This window comes from Myotis daubentonii, chromosome 4, assembly GCF_963259705.1.
Source record: "Myotis daubentonii chromosome 4, mMyoDau2.1, whole genome shotgun sequence".
NCBI lineage: Eukaryota > Metazoa > Chordata > Mammalia > Chiroptera > Vespertilionidae > Myotis > Myotis daubentonii.
The window spans coordinates 25,466,037-25,487,582 of record NC_081843.1 but is presented as its reverse complement, the minus strand read 5'-3'; the positions used below and the strand labels follow the sequence as shown (position 1 = coordinate 25,487,582).

Here is a 21,546-nt window from a genome sequence, read left to right as displayed (position 1 = left end):
TCTTTTGGCAATTTCTAGTTATTGATTCTTCTGCAAAGTCAATGTTTCTTGGCAAACTTTAGAAATAAACGTTTCCAACCTTTCCATAGTCTCCAGCTAGCACATCCTAAACTCTGTCTAGATTTAGCTATAGCTATGCGCTTTGTTTTTCTAATTTGCAACATGAAATAGTGAGCAGCTGGCAGTTTTGCAAAGGACAATTGTGCTTACTGAATTAAAAAAAAAACAAACAACACACTTTTCTTTTTAAATCCCAGGTAAAAGTAGATGATGAGGCTAAGGGGGAGAAAACAAACCCAGACACGACTTATCCATCCACGTAACCTTTTGCAACCACGAGGTCTCCTTTTTGTTCGCCCAGCCTGTTTGCTGGGAAAGTTGTGTTCGTTTACAATGAGCTGCGGACCAGGGCTTTTAAAAACCACCCTTTCCTTAGTCACGAGGACCTCTCCGCTGCCGGTGACAACACCCAGGCTAGTCCCCCGAACGCACGTTTACTGCACAGCGCGACACCGGCGGCCAGAAGGACCGGCGGTTAGCTCGGTCGGCAGTTTTTGTGGGGTGTTTTTTTTTTCACTCGCCACTAGGTTGCACTAGATTAAGCATGCTGTGGAAAATATGCGTTATTTAAATTTTTTCCCCAAGCAGAATCTTCACGTGACAAGATGGGGGCGGGGGGAGAGAGAGAGAGAGAGAGAAAAGAGAAGAGAGCCAAAACGTTTAGGCTTTTCATCGAAATCCGATTTAAATCGCCTTTCCTCAAAAGACCGAAGGAACTGACTTGTACCAAATCCTGCGGTTGGCTGATTTTTTTCCCCCGGTTCCACTTCACAAGCTCCCTAATTCCCCGCTCTTCAGTTTCTTTCCACTCTGCAACGATAGACCAGGGGGAAGGCCTCCTTAAATTGGGGGTTTTCGCCAAAAAAAGCCGGGGCCGCCCCCCCGGGAAGGTCCCTATTTAAGGGTTTATCGGGAGGGGACTGAGCCTGACGAGGCTGCAGGGCCGCGAGGCCCCGCCCCCCCCAGATTCCCAGCACGCCCTGCGCGGAGAGGACACGACGGTGGGGGAGGGGCGGAGGAAGGGGCGGGGCGAGGGGAAGAAAAGGGCGTCGTTTTACGACCGGGGCGGTGCGGCGCGGAAGCGGAAGTGAAGGGCGCGCTTGGCGGCGGCGGCGGGAGCTGCGGAGTCGGGAATCAAAACAAAGGGCCTGGCGGGGCGGGGGGAAGGCGGCGGGGTCGGAATGTGAGCGAAGGTGGAGCTGGCTGTAGAGGTGAGTGTGCTGGCAGCGTTGGGAACCAGTCCTTGATGGGCCCACTTCTCTGGGGCCCCCAGGCTGGAGGAAAGACTGTGTACCCCCTTTCCCCTGCCTATTCCTGGCGGAGGTGCGGGAGGTTGGCTAGTCGAGGGGAAGGACTGGGACCCACCACTCAGGCCCCCACTAAAGGTTCGGGTTGCCTCCCTTTCGTGTCCGTTCACGACAGCCATTGCTGCGCCGCTGCTGCCCTTTGTGTGTGTGTGGGGGGGGGGGGGGGTTGGCTCCCCGCCCGCACCTGTCTCCCTGCTCCCAATGGTGCCCTCCTGGTGTGGAGAGCAACCTTTCCAGAGGGGTTTGCTCTAGAGGAAGATGGGGCGGGTGCTTTTGCAACCCTCCTGAGCGTTTTGCATCCTCCTCCGTTTTCAACACTCTCTAGGGTGCAGCCTCTGGTTTGAAGGGTAGTAGTTGCGTTTTCTTAGGGCTTGAGCCACTCCCACTACTTGGTTGTAACGCGACACCTTGATACACCTTTTAGAGTTCCCCAAGCACCTTTCTGGTATTACTAAGAGCTCTCCAGTTACCTTTATGTCTTTTGAACTTCCTAACATCTCCGAGCGGTAATATTCTGTTTTTGCATACAGAAGGATTGAAACCTAACGGTCTTCCTAGGCGTTTATCGAACTCTTCATTCACTCAGCTATTACGGATATGTGCTAGATTCAGGAGATACAAAAATAAGTAAGGAAACATGATCCCTACTGTCACGGAGTTTATATTCAAGTGGGAGAGACAGAAAATAAAGCAAGCAAATAAGACAATTTTAGATAGAAGAGCTATTGAAAAAAGTAATGGGGTTGGGGAGGGCATATGGGGGGGGGGGGTTAAGGATTAGATTGGGTGTTAAGGTCACTGCTAAATTTTCTACTTGATTGTCTCATTTAATCCAAACAATAGCCCTATGAGAGTGCCACTATTATCAGGCCCATTTTCCAGATGGGATCTGAGGTTTGGAGAGATTGTGAGCTACACAGAGAGGAAGCCAAAGAATTGGGGATTAATATGCAGACAGTCTGACTTCAGAACCTGTGCTCTCAAACACTATTTGAATTGCTCAGATATTCTGAGAGGCAATGGCAGAAGTGAGACTTAAACGCAAATCAAAGAAAACTATGCTTTGGCTACCTAAGTTACTTAGTGGCATTCCCAGGAATATTTGGGAAAATTTCCAGGTGCAGGCCACTAACAAGCTAATATGTGTGTACTTTCTGTTGCTGTGTTGAGCAATACAGAGGGCACCTTGGTGTGGTAGAAAGAGGTGAACAAGCCTGGTTTACTCCCTTTCTAATAGTGTGATCTTGCGCAAGTTACAAAACTTCATTAAACTTCTGTTTTCTCCTCTGTAAGATGTGGCTTAATCATTGTATCCCTGTGCCAATCATAGGCCTGCTACAGAGTAGGTAATAAGTACATATTTGCTGAATGAAGAAATAATGTTAAATAAAAATGCTTAGTAAACTATATTGTACTCTACCTGTCAGCTCACTTTCAGGATTGGCCTTGAAGTGGTTTGTGAGAACACATTGAAGTTGTGTATATCCTGAATATCACAAATTCTTTATGATTTAGAGGAGATTGTGGGAGGTATTAAACCTGTATTTAAGAGGAAAAACAAGTAGCATAATGTACTAATATTGTGGTAGTTAACTTCATCTCTGTCTCCAAATTAACTCCTAATTATAAACAGCTAGGTAAAGTAAAAATATTTATTTAGTATATACTAAGTAGCCAGCCCTGTGCTTGGCACAGGTGATGAAGTGTTGAAATCAAATGGTAGGCTCCTTTATCTAATATTTTTCACCCCCCAGTAGTGCTGTGAGGTATACAGGGAAGAAATTAGCCACACTGTGAACCGAGGAAGAATCCAAAATTTAATGAAGTTTTGTAGCTTCAACATAGGGGCCAAATAGTAAATATTTTAGGCTTTGTAGGCAATATAGTCTCTGTTGCAAATACTTAATCCTGCAATTATAGTGCAAAAATCAGCCATAGACAGTTCTTAAATGAGTGTGGCCATGTCTCGATAAAAATGTTTATAGACACTGAAATTTGAATTTCATAAAATTTTGTGTAATAAAACATTTTGATTTTTTTAAAAAACATATTTTATTGATTTTTTACAGAGAGGAAGGGAGAGAGATAGAGAGTTAGAAACATCGATCAGCTGCCTCCTGTACACCCCCTACTGGGGATGTGCCCGCAACCCAGGTACATGCCCTTTACCGGAATCGAACCTGGGACCTTTCAGTCCGCAGGCCGACACTCTATCCACTGAGCCAAACCAGTTTTGGCTATTTTGATTTTTTTTCTAAGAATTTAAAAATGTAAAATACATTCTTAGTTCAAAGGCCAATAAAAGCAGTGGGCTGGTTTTGGCTGGCAGGTCATAGTTTGCCTACCCCTGCTTTATGTGATCAGCCCTCCTATACCTTAAATATGGCACTTGTATCATCATCTCTCCTCTCACCCTACTATGTTTATGTTAAAACTGCTTGAAACGAGGATCATATCAGAGAGATAGCTAAAAGGAATTCTTTTCTATATTCCCAGGTTACATTTCTAAAAGATAAATTAATAACCTTAAAGTGGCCACTGTAGGTAAGAGTAGGTGATTGTTGGGGTATAATGGCGGGGACTTGGAAATGAGATTCAGTTGTCCTTACCGTTGGCTGGCTGCCTCCATACCCAATGACTATTATTGATTTGATCTGCTTTTATTGTACTGTTTGTGTTATTGCACTGGAGTAGATACAGCATGTCTGTGACTTGAGATTTCTCTGTTAGATTTTTGTTGGTATACCAGGTTGCACAAACTAAGAAATTGGTTTGATTTGTTATGTAGCAGAATCAAATTCAAAGTCTTGGTCGGATGGCTCAATTGGTTGAAGAGTCGTCCTGTATACCAGAAGGTTGTTGGTTCAGTTCCTAGTCACAGTATATACCTAGGTTTCGGGTTTGATCCCTGGTCTGGGCACTTAGAGGAGGCAACTGATTGATGTTTCTCATATCAATAGTTCTCTCTCTCTCTCTTTCGCTCAAAATCAGTTTTAAAAAAAACCCCACCATATCTTCTGGGGAAGATTGAAAAAAAAATCAAAAGTCCACAGAGGCCACATAATATGGACCTTCCATACTGATATCAAAGACCAGTGGGATAAGTTGTTATTAAATCAATTTCAGAATCTTACATAACTGGTAATGACGACATATAGTTATTCTCTTACTAAAAATTACATGCTCTCTACTGTTAACTTTTTGACTCTCATAAGAAGAGCCTTTAGGGAAAGACAGTTGAGAAGAATTAAGAAAAACTATAGAAAACGTCTACTCAGGGCTAGAGGACTAGAGGAGGTTGTCTCCAGCTAAGTGAAGAGGAGAGGTTTCACTCGGGATATGCAGGTGTCCAAGATTTGGCTACTTCTCTCAAGCATGGCTATCTATAGAAAAGAAATGGGGCTCATCTGGAGTTCATTTTTATGGGAAGAATTATAGAACATGAGAAATGGAAGAGGCTGATTTTTTAAAAAAACAGGTGGATGCAGTCAGAATTTAAGCATAAACAGTCAACCAAGTTTACCAAATGTTAGTAACCTGTAATATGCTTTGAAAGCCATTCTACTTTTGCTCCTTAAGATCTTACTTGTTGGGAGCCATTGCACCATTAATATAGTTGCAGTCTCACATTTTAATAGTAAAATTTGTCCTTATGCATATAAATAACATTGAAATCTCATTCTCAACAGGGTGGAAGAATGAGAGAAAAGAAAGGTGAAAGAATGTTGAACAACTTTGTGTGGCTATATGATGGAAGGAAACGGAACTGAGAACTCCTGTAGTAGAACACTCGGATGGCTTCAACAAGATAATGGTGCTAAGCCATGGCTTTGGAAATTCTCTAATTGCTTTTCTCGTCCTGAGCAGATGTTACCACTTAGTCCCCAAACGGTAACTATGTGCAAGACTAAGGACATAGCAATTCCTAATGCAAATAGATGGGAGCTCATTTGTTCTGGGGCAGTTGCTCTCCCTGGAGTCTGTGCTGCGTTTTCCTGGTATCTTACTTATATTACTTCTTGTAGAACATTATTATAATTCCTGACTCAATGAGCATAATTTTTTAACTCCTGTATGTCCACTCTTAAATAACAGTAGATGCTTTAAATATTTAATGTTAACATTTTGGGAAGATTTTTTTCTCATTAAAGTCATGGATTTCAAAGATAAATCCACATTCTAGAATACAATTGGAGAAAATATAAAGTAGATTTTATTTTACTGTAGCCTTCTGAAATTTTTTTAAAAAAAATATATTTTTTAATTGATTTTAGAGAGGACGAGAGAGAGAGAGAGAGAGAGAGAGAGAGAGAGAGAGAGAGAGAGAGAGAAGCATCAATGGTGAAGAGAATCCTTGATTGGCTGCATGCCCCCTACTGGGGATTGAGCCTGCAACCTGGGCATGTGCCCTCGACCGGAATCAAACCCGGGACTCTTCAGTCTGCAGGCTGATGCTCTATCCACTGAGCCAAATTAGCTAGGGCCAGATCCAGACACTTGATTTTTGTCAGTGGCATTCAGAATTGAGTGTGTTCAAGGGTACCAACTCACAATAACCTTGCCATAAGAGCCAGATTTGTATAAATCAGAATGGCAGCGTATTCATTTCCAGCCTGAACTGTAATTACCAAAAGGGCAGAATATAGTGCTTGTTGGATGGTCAGCCCATTGCTGTTACCTCCCTTTTAAGAAAAATCTAACTGAAAATCCAGATTTCTCCTGAATGAATATAGAATCACAGCAAAAGGAGTGAAATCATGGAAGTCAGATGGACCCTTCTATGCTCCCAGGGATGAGCATGTCTCAATCACTATACGAGGGCATCTTCTTCATCTTGGTAAAGCCTGCAGTCAGTCCATAAAGGCTCTTGATTAGTTAGATCTCCTTTCGGGGTCCAGGAACTCTGCTGAGAGGTTTATGTGCATGATCTTATTTTATCCTTCTAACAGTTGTCAGAAGTACATCCCGTTGTTCCCAGTTGAAAGATGAGGAAATGGAAGTGTAGAGGGCTTAAGTAACTTACTCAAGGTCATAAAACTGCTGAGTATCACATGCAAGCCAAGGCCTCTGACACTAACGCCACACCACAACCTTTATAAATTTACTGGCCTCCTGTGTCTATGTTGGAGGAATGTGACAAACTATTTCTCTTGTATCTCTTCCCAGTTTTCTAATTATCCTAATTTTTTTCACTGACCGCAGAATAATTGTTGGCATTAGGGATTTAGGCCATGATATTCTAGGGTTTGCTAAATGTCATCAGCAACACGTTTATAGACTTTTCCACAGATGGGTCACTTGGGGAGATGGCTGAGCTCATCCATAGTGTTTGGAATCTTCTCTGAAGAACCTTACTAAAACCCCTTATGATTTTACTGCAAAGCACTTTGCTTTTAAGCCATCTTTATTGAATGCTGCTGTGACTGTGTTGTTTTCATACCACCTATTTTGTCTTCAGAAGATGCCGTGAGACAAGGGGAAGTTATCAAAAGGAGGTAACTGGGACATAGATGGTTAACCCGGCTTACCAAAGACCCCTCCCCTAGTCTCTTAAAATTCCGGAAGAACACAGTCTTACCTTTGGTTGTCTTTCCATGTTCACCTCCTGCAGGCCTCTCTGAAGAATGCCACTGGTTTTAGTTGGTATTCCATTTTGTTTGTTCATGATTGAGTGGTATAAACAGGATTGAATCGTTTCCATTGTTGAATGCAATAGGATGTAACCAAAAATCTCTGACCTCATAAAATTAACTGGTGTTCTGATTTTTTTTTTCTCAGAAAGATTACATGGAGAACAAGAAAGTTGCTGTGGAATTAAAGGATGTACCATCTCCCCTTCATACTGGCTCTAAACTTTTTCCAGCAGTTCCACTTCCAGATACTCATTCTCTTCAGAAAACTAAAATACAGCTTCCAACTGTCCCCAAAGTAAGCTGCTGTGCTCATTGCACTAATGAACCCTCCACTTCACCAATGCATTTTGGTGGTGGCGGTGGCGGTGGCGGTGGCGGAGGTACTGGTAGCTTGATTCATACGGGCACAGTGTTAGACTCACAGAGCACCAGGACAATCACATGCCAGGTAGGGTCAGGACTTGCTTTTCAGTCTTCACCTTCACTCCAGAATGCCTTAGCTAGGAACAGTATGGCCGGCATTGCAAGTGACTTTCCCAGCACGTGTCCAGAAAGTAACCTCTCTTCCTGCCAACACCTGCCCTGTTGTGGAAAGCTCCATTTCCAGTCATGCCATGGTAACGTGCACAAGCTACATCAGTTCCCGGCTCTCCAGGGCTGCACCTCTGCTGGCTATTTCCCCTGTTCTGATTTCACCAGTGGGGCTCCAGGGCATTTGGAAGAGCACATTTCACAGTCGGAGCTAACACCTCACTTGTGCACCAGCTCTTTGCACCTAAATGTGGTCCCTCCGGTGTGTTTAAAGGGCTCCCTTTACTGCGAAGACTGTCTAAACAAGGTTTGTATCTTTTTATTTGATATGTTGGGGGCAGCTGAGGTTTGAGGAATGACATTTTTAAAGTGGATATATCTTGAAAAGCCTTTATTTTGCATGGGGTTGAAGATTCTTCCATGATGTCGCTTTCTTCCCATGAGCATAACTTCTGCTGGTCCCAAAGCTATGGGTAAAATGGGAGGGACCATTCAGATAGGTAGAGAGTAATTATTTATATAGTTTACCCTGTTAGGGCCTCTTGAGATAAATCTGTTTTGTACATGTAAACCTAGTTCAGCAAAGCCTCGTGTACTATTTTGTCTTTAAAGGCTACAGCACGATTGTGATTTCTTATGACACCCTGTACACGAACCCATTCATGTAATGTAGGTAATTGCATGTTGTCCTTTTGTAGTAATTTGAGGAACTTGAAACTTGGCCTCAATCCCACTTGTGTTTAAGTGAACACTTTAACTCCCTTTATGTAAAGTGTGTCTGGGGTCTCCATTGCAGCAGACACATGCCCCAGAATGTAAAGGTCTGATCATGTGACTCTCTCTCCTGATCATTTCAAGTCACTTCTTCGAGTGAGTTTATGAATTGATAACTAATAGTCTAGGAAAGATGATTTGAAAAGGTATTTTATTAGAGGCTAGCTTAGCATCTGGAAAGGAGAAACACTTGGAATGTGTTTTCAGTTGTTGTATATAATTCTGAAATGATATATCTGAAACCTTTTTTAAAAAAATTTTTAAAACAGCCGGCAAGAAATAGTATAATTGCTGCTGCTAAAGTCTGGCCAAATATACCACCTCCAAATACTCAAACTGCACCTGTTACTGTTCCTCTGTGTAATGGCTGTGGAACCAAAGGGAAGGAGACCACATTGTTATTGGCGACCAGTCTAGACAAAGCTGCTTCGAAATTTGGTAAATGACAGTATGGTATAAAATGTGCATATTTAAGTAGTTTTCAATATCATATCCTAACTGTGCATTGCCTGTAAAAGAGTCCTTGTGGTTCTAAAGCTACTGTGTATGTGAGTCTCCATTTCCATCTCTTGGTAAAAATATTTTTATAGATCAGTATGTTATTTGCCCTTTATATTTTAAAAAATATATTGTTATTGATTTCAAAGAGGAAGGGATAGGGGGAGAGAGAGAAACAGCAACGTTGAGAGAGAATCATGGATCAGCTGCCTCCTGCACGCCCCACAGTGGGATTGAGCCTGCAACCCAGGCATGTGCCCTAACCAGGAATCGAACTGTGACCTCCTGGTTTACAGGTCAAGGATGCTCAACCACTGAGCCATGCCAGCTGGGCTCATTTGCCCTTTATATTGGGCTGGGGCTAATTGAAATCAGAAGTTGTATGTAGAAAAATGGGGAATACATTAGGAGAAATAAGTACTGGATCGGACATGGTGTCAACTTAGGTTAATAATCACACTTATTTATTGTATACTCTCTAGAAGCTGTAAGTCTTTAGAAAGGTTTGGTAATGACTGGTGAAAAATGACATTTGAAAACCTAAGAGCATTTTCCCCAAAAGTAACTAATGTGATATTTTATTTTTTAAAAACATTTAAAAAATATTAAATCAGATGTTAATGCTGCACTAAAAATCATTTAAAATCCGACAGTAAAAACTTTTGTTACCTCTTCATTGTTCTTTCCAATGGGGCAGAGCATGGAAATCGGATCCCAGGGCTGCAGCATCCATTCACCTACGTGTTAGTATTTAGAGATGCATAAGTGGTCAGCATGAGGATGGCTCAGGCTTTGCGATGGATTATTGTGGGCTTAAAGTAAATTAACCTTTTTTAGTTTGTTCTCTTCTGAAAAATAGGAATAATTGCTATGACAGCTTGGGGGGTTTTTGTTTTATTAGATCAACCAGTGAGGTTGGTATCCTTAAAATTAATATCCATCAATTATTTCGATTTTCTGCCACTAAGAATGATAGATAGCTATTTTATTTTAATTTGCCATTTCTTTTTCATTATGTATAATTGAAAGTGTTAACATTTCTTAAGGCTCACCAGAAGTTGCACTAGCCGGACAGCTGCTGGAAAACTTACCCCCCATTGGAGTTTTTTGGGATATTGAAAACTGCTCAGTTCCCTCTGGCCGCTCAGCCTCTGCTGTTGTACATAGAATCCGTGAGAAGTTTTTTAAAGGCCATAGAGAAGCAGAATTCATCTGTGTTTGTGACATCAGTAAAGAAAACAAAGAAGTTATTCAAGAGCTGAATAATTGCCAGGTAAAAAAAAAAACAGTTTTAATCTATTATGGTAGAATAATAGGTACATGTGATTTTCTTTCAAAGAATTACAATTCAAAATTTGTTTAATGTGCATTTGGAAATAAAGGAAATTAGCAAAAGATTATTTCTAAAGTACAGTAAATCCTCACTTAACATTGTCAATAGGTTCTACAACTTCAAGTGAAATGACATATAATGAAACCAGTTTTGCCCCGTAGGCTAATAGATATAAACAAGAGTTAAGTTCCTATAGCAGTGGTTCTCAACCTATGGGTCGCGACCCCTTTGGGGGTCGAACGACCCTTTCACAGGGGTCACCTAAGACCATCGGAAAACACATATATAATTACATATTGTTTTTGTGATTAATCACTATGCTTTAATTATGTTCAATTTGTAACAATGAAATTGGGGGTCACCACAACATGAGGAACTGTATTAAAGGGTCGTGGCATTAGGAAGGCTGTCCTATAGCAATTCACCAGTGTTATAACAAAATGACATTGAACGAAATGATGTTATTTGAGGGCCTGCTGTACTAGCAATCATCTAATCGTGTCTAATTTTTCAGTAATGCTACTCGTATGTGACTAGTGATATACTTGTATAATGGTTTCCTTGGATTTTCATAATTGCTCTGTGAACAAGGCTCATAGGATTTATTATCTGAAATTTACAAATGAAATTGAGACCCCCAGAGTGGTTAAGCAACTTAAAAATTTTTTTTAATTCATTTGAGAGAGAGAGTCGGGTGAGGGCGGGGGAGGGCAGAAAGAGAAAGAGAAACATTTTTTTAAATATATTTTATTGATTTTTCACAGAGAGGAAGGGAAAGGGATAGAGAGTTAGAAACATCGATGAGAGAGAAACATCAATCAGCTGCCTCCTGCACGTCCCCTACCGGGGATGTGCCTGCAACCAAGGTACTTGCCCTTGACCGGAATTGAACCCGGGACCCCTCAGTCTGCAGGCCGACCATCTATCCACTGAGCCAAACCGGTTAGGGCATCACTTTGTTGTTCCACTTATTTATGCAATAATTGATTGATTCTTTCATGTGTCCGACCTGGGATTGAACTCATGACCTTGGTGTATGGGGACGATGCTCCAGCCAACTGAGCCATCTGACCAGGGCTTAAGCAACTTTTTTTTTTTTTTAAATATATTTTATTGATTTTTTTTACAGAGAGGAAGGGAGAGGGATAGAGAGTTAGAAACATCGATGAGAGAGAAACATTGATCAGCTGCCTCGTGCCCACAACCAAGGTACATGCCCTTGACCGGAATCGAACCTGGGACCTTTCAGTCCGTAGGCTGACACTCTATCCACTGAGCCAAACCGGTTAGGGCTAAGCAACTTTTTTTAAAAATTGATTTTAAAATCAAGAGAGAGGAAGGGAGGATAGAGAGATAGAAACATCGATAAAAGAGAAACATCATTCAGCTGCCTCCTGTATGCCCCTAATGGGGATTGAGCCCACATCCCGGATATGTGCCCTGACTGGGAGTCAAACCAGTGACCACTTGGTTTGTGGGTCGATGCTCAATCACTGAGCCATACCGGCTGGACTTAAGCAACTTTTTTAAGATCACATGGCCAGTAAGTAGATAACTAAGATTTAAATCCAGATTGACCCCAAAGTCTGTTCTCTTAAATTTGAGCTAGAATCCAGTTCTTTTGACTCTTAGACAAATAATTCCATTGATATGCCATATTGGTGTCTAAAATTATATACTTATATTCTTTATAAAAACTAATCTATTGTGTTTTGCATGTAGTTGTGGCACCTCTCAAAACTTTCTTTGCTTTGAAGACTGTTATTTATGACCTGATAATTTTTTTTTTGTTAATCCTCACCCAAGGATATTTTTCAATTGATTTCTAGAGAGGGAGGGGAATGAGAAAGAGAAAGATCTATGTGACAGACACATCGATCGGTTGCCTCCCGCATGCATCTCAGCCAGGACTGAGGAATCAAACCTGCAACCCAGATGCATGCCCATGACTGGGAATTGAGCCTTTGACCCTTCAGTGTGCAGGTTACTGAGCCACACCAGCGTGAGCAAGCCTGATAATTTTAATAGGAATAAACACAGTTTAGCTCCCTAAAGGCTAGATTGCTCTCCTGTTCACTACCTGACCCCAGATCCTGAAAGACGTAGTGTATATAGCATAGACAAATGACACCAGCCCCAAATATTATTTTAATCATATATCAAATCTCTGCTATTCCCGAATTGTTGGTAAAAGCTCTTTGTGAGAGTTCACGCAACTACTTCAAATTTCACTTCCTTTTCTCTGCCTAATTTCTGATAGGGGCATGGATGGAGTGCAAAAGCAGATTAGAGAGGAGAGGGGGGCAATAATGGAAGCAGGCAATTCTTATGGAGAACCAAATTTGAAATTATTGACACCTGGTTGCAATTTTTTCCCATTTCAAGTTGCAATAATAATAATAATGAAAGATTTTATTTCCTCAAAGACAGTCTGTTAAGATGTGTAGTGATTTTCTCACCTCAGCCTTTGTTCATTTGTCCTTATTATAAATTAATGCAGGTAACTGTTGCCCACATCAATGCTACTGCGAAGAATGCCGCTGATGACAAACTCCGCCAGAGCCTCCGAAGGTTTGCAAATACGCACACTGCTCCAGCTACCGTGGTTCTTGTGTCGAGTAAGTGTGGAACATCTGCTCATTGTAGCTAAATGCGCTGTGTGGGGATTATAGGAGCCAGAACATGTTAAAGTAAAATGTGTCCAAAAGAGGCTGAAGTACATTGGACATATTTATGCTTATGTCTGGGAACTGTCTGGGAAATAAAAATGGTCTACATGGAATTCTGTATTTTCTCCTTGGAACTTGAGTAAGGATTCTTGTGGGGCCAAGTTTATTAAAGAAAATGTAATTTTTTCTTTTTTTAAAAAAAGAAAAGAAAACTCTGATATTGTTTTTAACCCTGGGCCAATGCTGCTAATCTTAAAAATCTAAGATGAGTAATGTCCAAAGTTGACACTCCCCAAAATATTAATATTTGCTCCCTGTTATGACTAGAAGTAATCTTGGGATTCAGTATAAGTATGTGGTAAAATTGTCTTACCATGCTAATTCCTCTGATATCAAATGTGTTCCTATTCTAAAAAGGGAGGGGGAGGGGTCGGCTTTAGCTCAAGCAGTTACTTCATGGCAGACATTAAAAAGGGAGGAGGGAGTCTGTCTTTCTCAAGTGTTTCTAATGTTTGGGGATGGGATTGGGCTGTATCTTACCTTTCAGCTGATGTCAATTTTGCCTTGGAACTTAGTGACCTGAGACACAGACATGGTTTTCACATAATTTTGATCCATAAAAACCAGGCCTCAGAAGCACTGCTGCATCATGCTAATGAATTGATTAGATTTGAAGAATTCATTTCCGACTTGCCCCCCAGGTCACCACTAAAAATGCCAGTAAGTGAGTTTGCCTTCTCTTTGCTATATTCCAGCACTAGATTAGGGAGGTTGAAGAAGCCCTGAGCAAGGGGTCTCCAAGCCTAGAGGAAACTATTCGTTATAGGACGTCTAGCCAGATTTTGAAATAAGGGTTAGCAATCTTCAGTTCTTCTCTTACAAATATACAGAGACTTGATATGTATGAATGTTGTTTTTATTTTTAAAATTGACTTAGATTTACCTTACCAATAGCCACTGGCCAGTGTCTCCATAGCTAACAATGCTTTGTGTCAGAGGAATAGAAATAATGGAATAAGAGTTATTATTCCTTTTGCTTTCAAGTGTTTTGGGTAAAGAATATGGTGATGGTTTGTACCAGCTGGTGTGTTTGGAGTCAAATAGAGGAATTGTAAAGTTTTCAGGCATTTAAAATGTAAGTCCTCAGCAGGCCTCTGAGCCTGTTTTCTGTAGTTGCACTCCATGTCATGCAAGTGCACAGGAAGGTAGGAATGGTTATTGCTACACCTATAGCCTGTTAAGCCACATGATAGGAGAAGGTGAGTTTTTTTTCCAGTAAGATGAGCATTTCTGATAATCTTGATTCGGGACAGGAATGTTTACTGCAATGCTGAACAACATTAATAAGTTGCTTGGAGCCGAAACCGGTTTGGCTCAGTGGATAGAGCGTCGGCCTGCGGACTGAAAGGTCCCAGGTTCGATTCCGGTCAAGGGCATGTACCTGGGTTGCGGGCATATCCCCAGTAGCAGATGTGCAGGAGGCAGCTGATCGATGTTTCTCTCTCATCGATGTTTCTAACTCTCTATCTCTCTCCCTTCCTCTCTGTAAAAAATCAATAAAATATATTTAAAAATAAAATAAAATAAAATAAAAAATAAGTTGCTTGGAGATTATTTATCTAACTCTTAAAGAAATAGTAACGATGGAGAGGAGCTATAGTGTAGATCAGTGATGGAACCTATGACACGTGTGTCAGAGGTGACATGCGAACTCATTTTTTTGGTTGATTTTTCTTTGTTAAATGGCATTTAAATATATAAAATAAATATCAAAAATATAAGTCTTTGTTTTACTATGGTTGCAAATATCAAAAAATTTCTATATGTGACAGGGCACCAGAGTTAAGTTAGGGTTTTTCAAAATGCTGACACGCCGAGCTCAAAAGGTTCGCCATCGCTGGTGGAGATGAAGCAGAAGAGTAGGCAATCCCATACATTAAGTGCAGTTTTAATGTAATTAGATAACTTGAGAGTTACCTAAGTACCTTAGCGATGATCTCATCCAATGTCCTTATGTTAGGGAGGAGAAAGTCAGCACTTAGAAAAAGTAGGCAATTCATTGGAGGTCACACAGCCTGATCATGGAAGAGCAGAGACGACCCCAGGGCCCCTGATCCATGCACTTGAGCTGCTAGTCTCCCTGTATTCCCTGACACCCAGAACAAGCCAAGGTTAAACACATGCTAAGGATAACCCAGTTGGGGATACCAGAGTCTGACCCAACTTTAGTCTTTGAACCACCCTCCTAATTAATTTTTGTTGTTATTCGTTATGTTTTTAGCCGTTTGGCTATAGCTGCATTTTTCACCCTTCTGCTTCTGTTTGCACTCACTTTTCTAATTTGGAAGACCTTGAAGTCAGGTGTATTTTAGGTGAAAGATTGCCCACTATAGAGATCTTTATTCCTTATGGTTAAAAAACAAAACAAAACATTATTCAGAAATTGAATCATCAGTCTCATTCACTAGAGTGATAGCTTCAGATACAGTTCTCTTTTTCTATGTTTTTTAATCTAAATAAGTTTACCTTCTCCCATCTAAATCATTATTTACCTCCCCTCCGAGGTCTCAAGCTTGTTGGAGATGATTTCTTGTTCTTATTTTGTAATTAAGTGTGTGCCCTTGAGTTAACCTGTTGTAACACTTCTCCTCTGTGTCAGCAGTGCCACACTCTGCTCTATGTTTATAACCTACCAGCAAATAAAGATGGCAAGAGCGTCAGCAATAGGCTCAGACGCCTGTCCGACAACTGTGGTGGGAAAGTGCTGAGCATCACAGGCTGCAGTGCAATCCTCCGCTTCATAAACCAAGATAGTGCAGAACGGGCTCAGAAGCGAATGGAAAATGAAGATGTCTTTGGGAATAGGATCATCGTGTCATTTACTCCCAAAAATAAAGAACTCTGTGAAACAAATAGTTCAAATGCAATTCCTGATAAAGTGAAGTCTCCAAAAAAACTTAAGATTCCAAAATTGTGCCTCATCAAAGATGCAAATGAGCAATCTTCCAGTGCCAAAGCCATGCCTGGAAAAGGGTCGCAGGCAAATTCTGGATCTGCTGCAAAAAACACAAATGTGAAAAGTTTACAGGTAATTATGGTACCTCTTGCTTTCTGAAGTTTATGATAGGTTTGGTTTCTTTGTCTCTGTGTTTTATAGGCCCGCTTGCTTTTGTTCTGTCCTTTTTTTATTTCCATTTTGATGATAACTCAAAGTGACATGATTTCTGTACAGGGTCTGACACACCTTGGGTACTTAAATTTTTAATTCTTCTGCACTTGTCTCTTTTAAGGAGCTGTGCCGTCTGGAGTCAAAAACTGGTACTAGAAACAGTGAATCCCAGCAGGGTAACCTGAGGCTGGTGGCACCTCCTCACAGAAACTCGAGTGTCGTAGCACCCACACTAAAAAACTCCGGGTTGGCAGAATCCGTTTACAAAACCAATCCGAAGTAGGTTGAATTACTCTTTTCTCATAGTTGCTTCTCCAAAGTGAGGGAAAACAAATAACCTCTGATTTTTCCCTTCATTAGAAAAGAGAACCTCAGTGCCCGAAGTGTTACCAGTTCTCCTGTAGAGAAAAAAAACAAAGAGGAGACTTTGTTCCAAGTGAGTTACCCGTCTGCTTTTAGCAAGTTGATTGCATCCAGGCAAATCAGTTCTCTGCTCACATCTCCATCTTGGTCTTCTCGGTAAGTCCAGCTTCTTGATCCAAGGAGTGGTTATGTGCAATAGAAGATATGTTTGTTTAAAAGAATTCAAGCAACACAGAAGCACATAAAGTAAAAGAAAAGTCTCATCCCTCTTCTGTCAGCCCCCTTGCCCCAGGTAATTTTAGCTAACATTTGGGGGCAGTGCTTCTCACCATCTTTCCCTTCTCCATGTGGGCATCAGTAAGCACAAGTCAGAGAAAGAAGCTTGTCCTGGAGTTCCTGGCCAGGGAGGCACGTGAGGATGTCCTTGCCATTTCCTTATGGCCTCATCATGTTGAGGAAAAGGCCCAAACTAGACATACATTGGTTATTCTTATTCATAGGATAATTACAAGTAAGGGCCTCTGTAAACCACTGTAAGGATCTGTATAACACTTACCTTATCTAAGCTTTCTAAACACTCGCACTGAGTAATTCTGGAAGCTTGGAAGACGGAAGGAGCCATAAGGCCATGTGGCATCCCATGAACTCCTTCTAGCATTGTAGGTGTTCTGCTGAGTTGGTGAAGACTCACTATGAAGGCAGTGTTGGACCTGTAAAATTACATTTTATATTTTATTGATTATTTTACAGAGAGGAAGGGAGAGGGATAGAGTTAGAAACATCTATGAGAGAGAAACATCGATCAGCTGCCTCCTGCACACTCCCCACTGGGGATGTGCCCGCAACCAAGGTACATGCCCTTGGCCGGAATCGAACTTGGGACCCTTGAGTCCGCAGGCTGACGCTCTATCCACTGAGCCAAACCGGTTAGGGCTATAATTACATTTTAAAATGTACACAAAACTTCTTTTTCTTACATGGGGAAGAAATGCAACATATGAGTAAGAATATCTAGCTTTTTCAAAGCTGGGGTGGTTAAGGACTTACATTGGTTATCACAAGCTAAAGCTAATTTCCTAAGAATAAATGGTCATAGTGGAAAATTAATTCATTAGGTCTGCCTATAATTTCTACCTTTAGCTTTGAATTATCCAATGAAAGAATATTTCATATTAAATAATTCACTGGTTATTAATATGGGGTCAACAGGTAGTACTTTTGACAATATATGTGGAAGACAAAAACACATTTGAAAACCAAATTGCATTGTGGCAAGCTCTGTCTATATATAGTTTCAAAGAAAGCCTAAATGATACAAACTAAATAGAATGCCATCTTTAAAAAATAATCTCACTGTGTATGTCGTAAGCAGGAGCATGTCTCCAGCCCTTTTAAACAGAGTGTCCCCTCTTGCTTTCAGTGTTGCAAATTCAAGCATTGGTGCCGACTGCCCAGACCCATTTGCAAATGGTGCTGATATCCAGATCAGTAACATAGACTACAGAGTATCCCGGAAGGAGCTGCAGCAGCTCATACAGGAAGCATTTTCTAGGCATGGCAAGGTAATCTCTCACTCTTGTTCTTGCCTTTGTCTTACCCTTTGCTGACATTTCAAATTGAGATAACTTAATTCAGCACTCATAACCACAGCCAGGATACGTGTTACCGAACAAGCCCGAGCTCCTTCCTTCGTCTGCTCTCAGTGGTGCCATCCATCCAGTTTTTAGGACCCAGCCCCAGAGAGCAAGAAGCCTAGCAGAGAAGCATTTGTGGTCATGGGCAGGGATTTAAAATAGCACTTTAGGAAATAAAACATTGATGGGTTTTAGTTGGCTCTGGCTGCTAAAATCTAGAAATAGGATTCTAAAATAATGTTGGCTGTTTTTGGTAATATTTTACTGTATCTGATTCAGTTTTTAGGTGGAGTGTGCTAAAATTACACACCTTTTCCTAGTTCTTAAAATGGCTATGCCCCAGGTTTTTGCAGGGCCGAGAGAAGACTCCTAAACACCTCTTGCCCGTGTTGGCCTCTGAGCCTGCATCAGAGAGCTGTGCGTGCCAGAGCACACAGGCAGGCCAGACCAGTGTCACGTCCCTGACCTTGGGTCACTTAGGTTCTAGTTGGCTGAAGTGCAGAATATAGACAAGTTTCCTCACTTCACTGAAGTCCACAAACATGTCCCTTAATGATTCACCTTCGATGTTTAAATCAGAAGACATAGCATCTGTTGTCTTTCTCACTGCTCTAGGTGAAGAGTGTGGAGCTCAGCCCCCACACAGATTATCAGCTCAGGGCTGTTGTTCAAATGGAAAACTTACAAGAAGCAATCAGTGCGGTGAATACCCTCCACAGATACAAAATTGGCAGTAAGAAGATCCTGGTCTCACTTGCCACAGGAGCTGCTAATAAATCACTCTCTTTACTGAGGTAAAAACCCAAACAAGCCATTTACTTCAGGAAATAACATTTTGGCCCTGAAATAATTTTATAAATAATAAAAATAGATTTTAGCACAATCCCAAACTGTTGTGGTAATTACATATGCAGTAATGCTTATTCTAAATTGATAGAGTTAGAAGTAAACTAGAAATTAGAAAAGATAAATTAGAAATAAGCTAGACAGAATAATTTGACTCTTGTTCAAGTCATTAACCAAAAGTGAAGCACACCTAAATTTGGCAGGCACTTAAAAGTGAAATGATACGCCACATATCCAGACAGCTTCTAAAAATAGTAGACCTTGACAATAAAAGTTTATGAGCCTGGAAAGTGAAATATTATTTTTCAAATCTTAGTAGAAGGTGGATTAGTCTGTAGAGGGTAGATCTACAAGCTCTCAACTGCAGATATATCCATAATGTTAAATAGACACCCAGCCCTGTAATTCTCATTACTACTATATTAATCTTAGGAATGTGGTGATGGTTTTATTGAGAATAAGCTTTGATTCTTCTTTGGCTCTCACTGTTTGGAGTATAGTAAAACAGGACTCACTCCTGAATATCTGTTTGGAGTCAAGGTCTTTTCTATGATATACACTTCATTATTGTAAATTGTTTCTCTTTCCCTTCTCCCTCCCAAGAATAAAAATAATACTCATGGAAGAAAATTTGGGAAGTTCAGAAACAGAAGAAGCAAAGGGGGGTGGGAGGGATCATCCATAATCCTATGGCTCAAAGCCATTCACTCTTAACAGTTTGGCTTTTGTTTTCCCTTTGAGTATTTTTGGTGCCTTTTTGTTTTTTAAAACCATATTTGAAATGATATCATACTCAATTGTATCTTTAACTACAGGAATTCTACTCCCATATTTCTAACATATGAACCACAGTGTAGCAGGAGACTTTCAAGCTATTCTGCCTTTTGCTCTGAATTAACAAGGTGCTTGTCTTACTGAGTAGTCAGGGTCTTTCTGATACACAGGTAGAAAGCCTTATGCTTGAGTCAGAGGAAAATCCCAGTGTGACTTAATATTTTTTAATTGCCTTGTCCCTAAAATCCTTTCCTCAGATTTTTTTGGAAAATAAATTCTGATATACCAGAAACTGGTAAATTTATTTTGTATATGCATTATGTTAATCAATTTTAAAGTACTACTTAGAAATCATCTGTTGATTTCCAACAGCATTTATTCTCTAATGATTAAGATTTTGTCTTACAGTGGAGAAACCATGTCTATTCTTCAGGACGCTCCTGCCTGTTGTCTGCCTCTTTTAAAATTTACAGATATCTATGAAAAAAAGTAAGTTAGGTTTATTTTTTCATTGATGTAATTCATACTGATTCATGACTTCCAGAATTCCAATATTGATTGGTGATTGGGATAAAACTCTTATGGAACTTGCAGCCTGATGGAGGAAATGAGACAAAGAGAGTGATGTTCAAATTCACATTTTGATTTTTTTAAAATCTTTATTGTTGACAGTATTACACAGGTCCTCCTCCCCCCCCACCCCCCCCATAAACCTCTTCCAGCCCGTTCCCTTCCTTCCCCCACCCCCAGGCCTTCACCATCCATTTGTCTATGTCAGGGGTGGGCAAACTTTTTGACTCGAGGGCCACAATGGGTTCTTAAACTGGACCGGAGGGCCGGAACAAAAGCATGGATGGAGTGTTTGTGTGAACTAATATAAATTCAAAGTAAACATCATTACGTAAAAGGGTACGGTCTTTTTTTTCAATAGTTTTATTCATTTCAAACGGGCCGGATTCGGCCCGCGGGCCGTAGTTTGCCCACGGTTGGTCTATGTCCATGGGTTATGCATATATGCATACAAGTTCATTGGTTGATCTCTTCCCACCACTCTCCCCTGCCTTCTTTCTTGATTTTAACATACTTTTTTTTTTTTTATCCTCACTGGAGGATATGTTTTCTTTTGTTGTTTTTTAAAAATATATTTTTATTGATTTCATAAAGGAAGGGTGAGGGAGAGGGGCATAGAAATATTAGTGATGAGAGAGAATCATTGATTGGCTGCTTCCTGCACAACCCACACTGGGGATTGAGCCCACAATCCGGGCATATGCCCTGACTGGGAATCAAACCCTGACCTCCTGGTTCATAGGTTGATGCTCAAACACTGAGCCACACTAGCTGTGCTAGAGGATATGTTTTTATTGTTTTTGTGTGTGTTTTTTAAGAGAGAGACAGACAGACATCATAGATGTGGGAGAGAAACATTGAGGGTTGCCTCTGGTACACTCCTGACTGGGGAGTTAAACCTGCAACGTAGGTATGTGCCCTGACCGGGAATTGAACCCACAACCTTTTGGTATACAGGCTGACACTCCAATTAGTTGAGCCACCCAACCAGGGCTTAACATGCATTTTTAAAAATTTTTTTACTTTTAGCAAATTTAATCTCATTGCCCAAAACAGTACTTTTTTTTTTTTTAACTGGTCAGTTTTATTATTTATTGAGTGAACAATTTTGAGCATCTTCTAGACTGTACGCTCCAGGACGACAAGGGCAAAATCTGACCCAACAAGGTATCTTTGATACCCAGCACATAATAGATGCTCAACAAATATCAGTGGAGTGAAAGGCTGAGGCTCTGTGGACAGTGCTGAGCTGGGAAGACATAGCCTTTGTCCTTGAGGAGCTTATGTCTGGAAGGAAAGGAAAAACACACATTATTACATAGAATCAAAAAAAATGACATTAAAAGGAAAATGTTTTGAGGATACAGAGGATGGAAAGAACAGGA

General features: G+C 40.8%; 1 protein-coding gene across 9 annotated transcripts in view; it reads left to right on the top strand.

Moving 5' to 3' along the window:
* The first annotated feature begins 1,141 nt into the window (after positions 1–1,141).
* Positions 1,142–21,546, top strand: part of MARF1 (meiosis regulator and mRNA stability factor 1) — a 42,360-nt gene continuing 21,955 nt past the window's right edge. For 7 of the 9 annotated variants that reach the window (XR_009452562.1, XM_059693256.1, XM_059693254.1 and 4 more), the window contains exons 1-13: positions 1,142–1,271; positions 5,057–5,258; positions 7,146–7,838; positions 8,575–8,743; positions 9,850–10,076; positions 12,637–12,754; positions 13,353–13,525; positions 15,465–15,893; positions 16,096–16,253; positions 16,335–16,493; positions 17,758–17,899; positions 18,587–18,765; positions 20,000–20,080. Coding sequence is in view for 8 of the 9 variants with exons in the window: in XM_059693256.1 (XP_059549239.1) it covers positions 5,115–5,258; positions 7,146–7,838; positions 8,575–8,743; positions 9,850–10,076; positions 12,637–12,754; positions 13,353–13,525; positions 15,465–15,893; positions 16,096–16,253; positions 16,335–16,493; positions 17,758–17,899; positions 18,587–18,765; positions 20,000–20,080 (2,672 nt within the window). In the remaining variant the exon portion in view is untranslated. The remainder of the gene's footprint in view (positions 1,272–5,056; positions 5,259–7,145; positions 7,839–8,574; positions 8,744–9,849; positions 10,077–12,636; positions 12,755–13,352; positions 13,526–15,464; positions 15,894–16,095; positions 16,254–16,334; positions 16,494–17,757; positions 17,900–18,586; positions 18,766–19,999; positions 20,081–21,546) is intronic. The other 2 variants (XM_059693257.1, XM_059693255.1) reach the window with 2 other exon arrangements.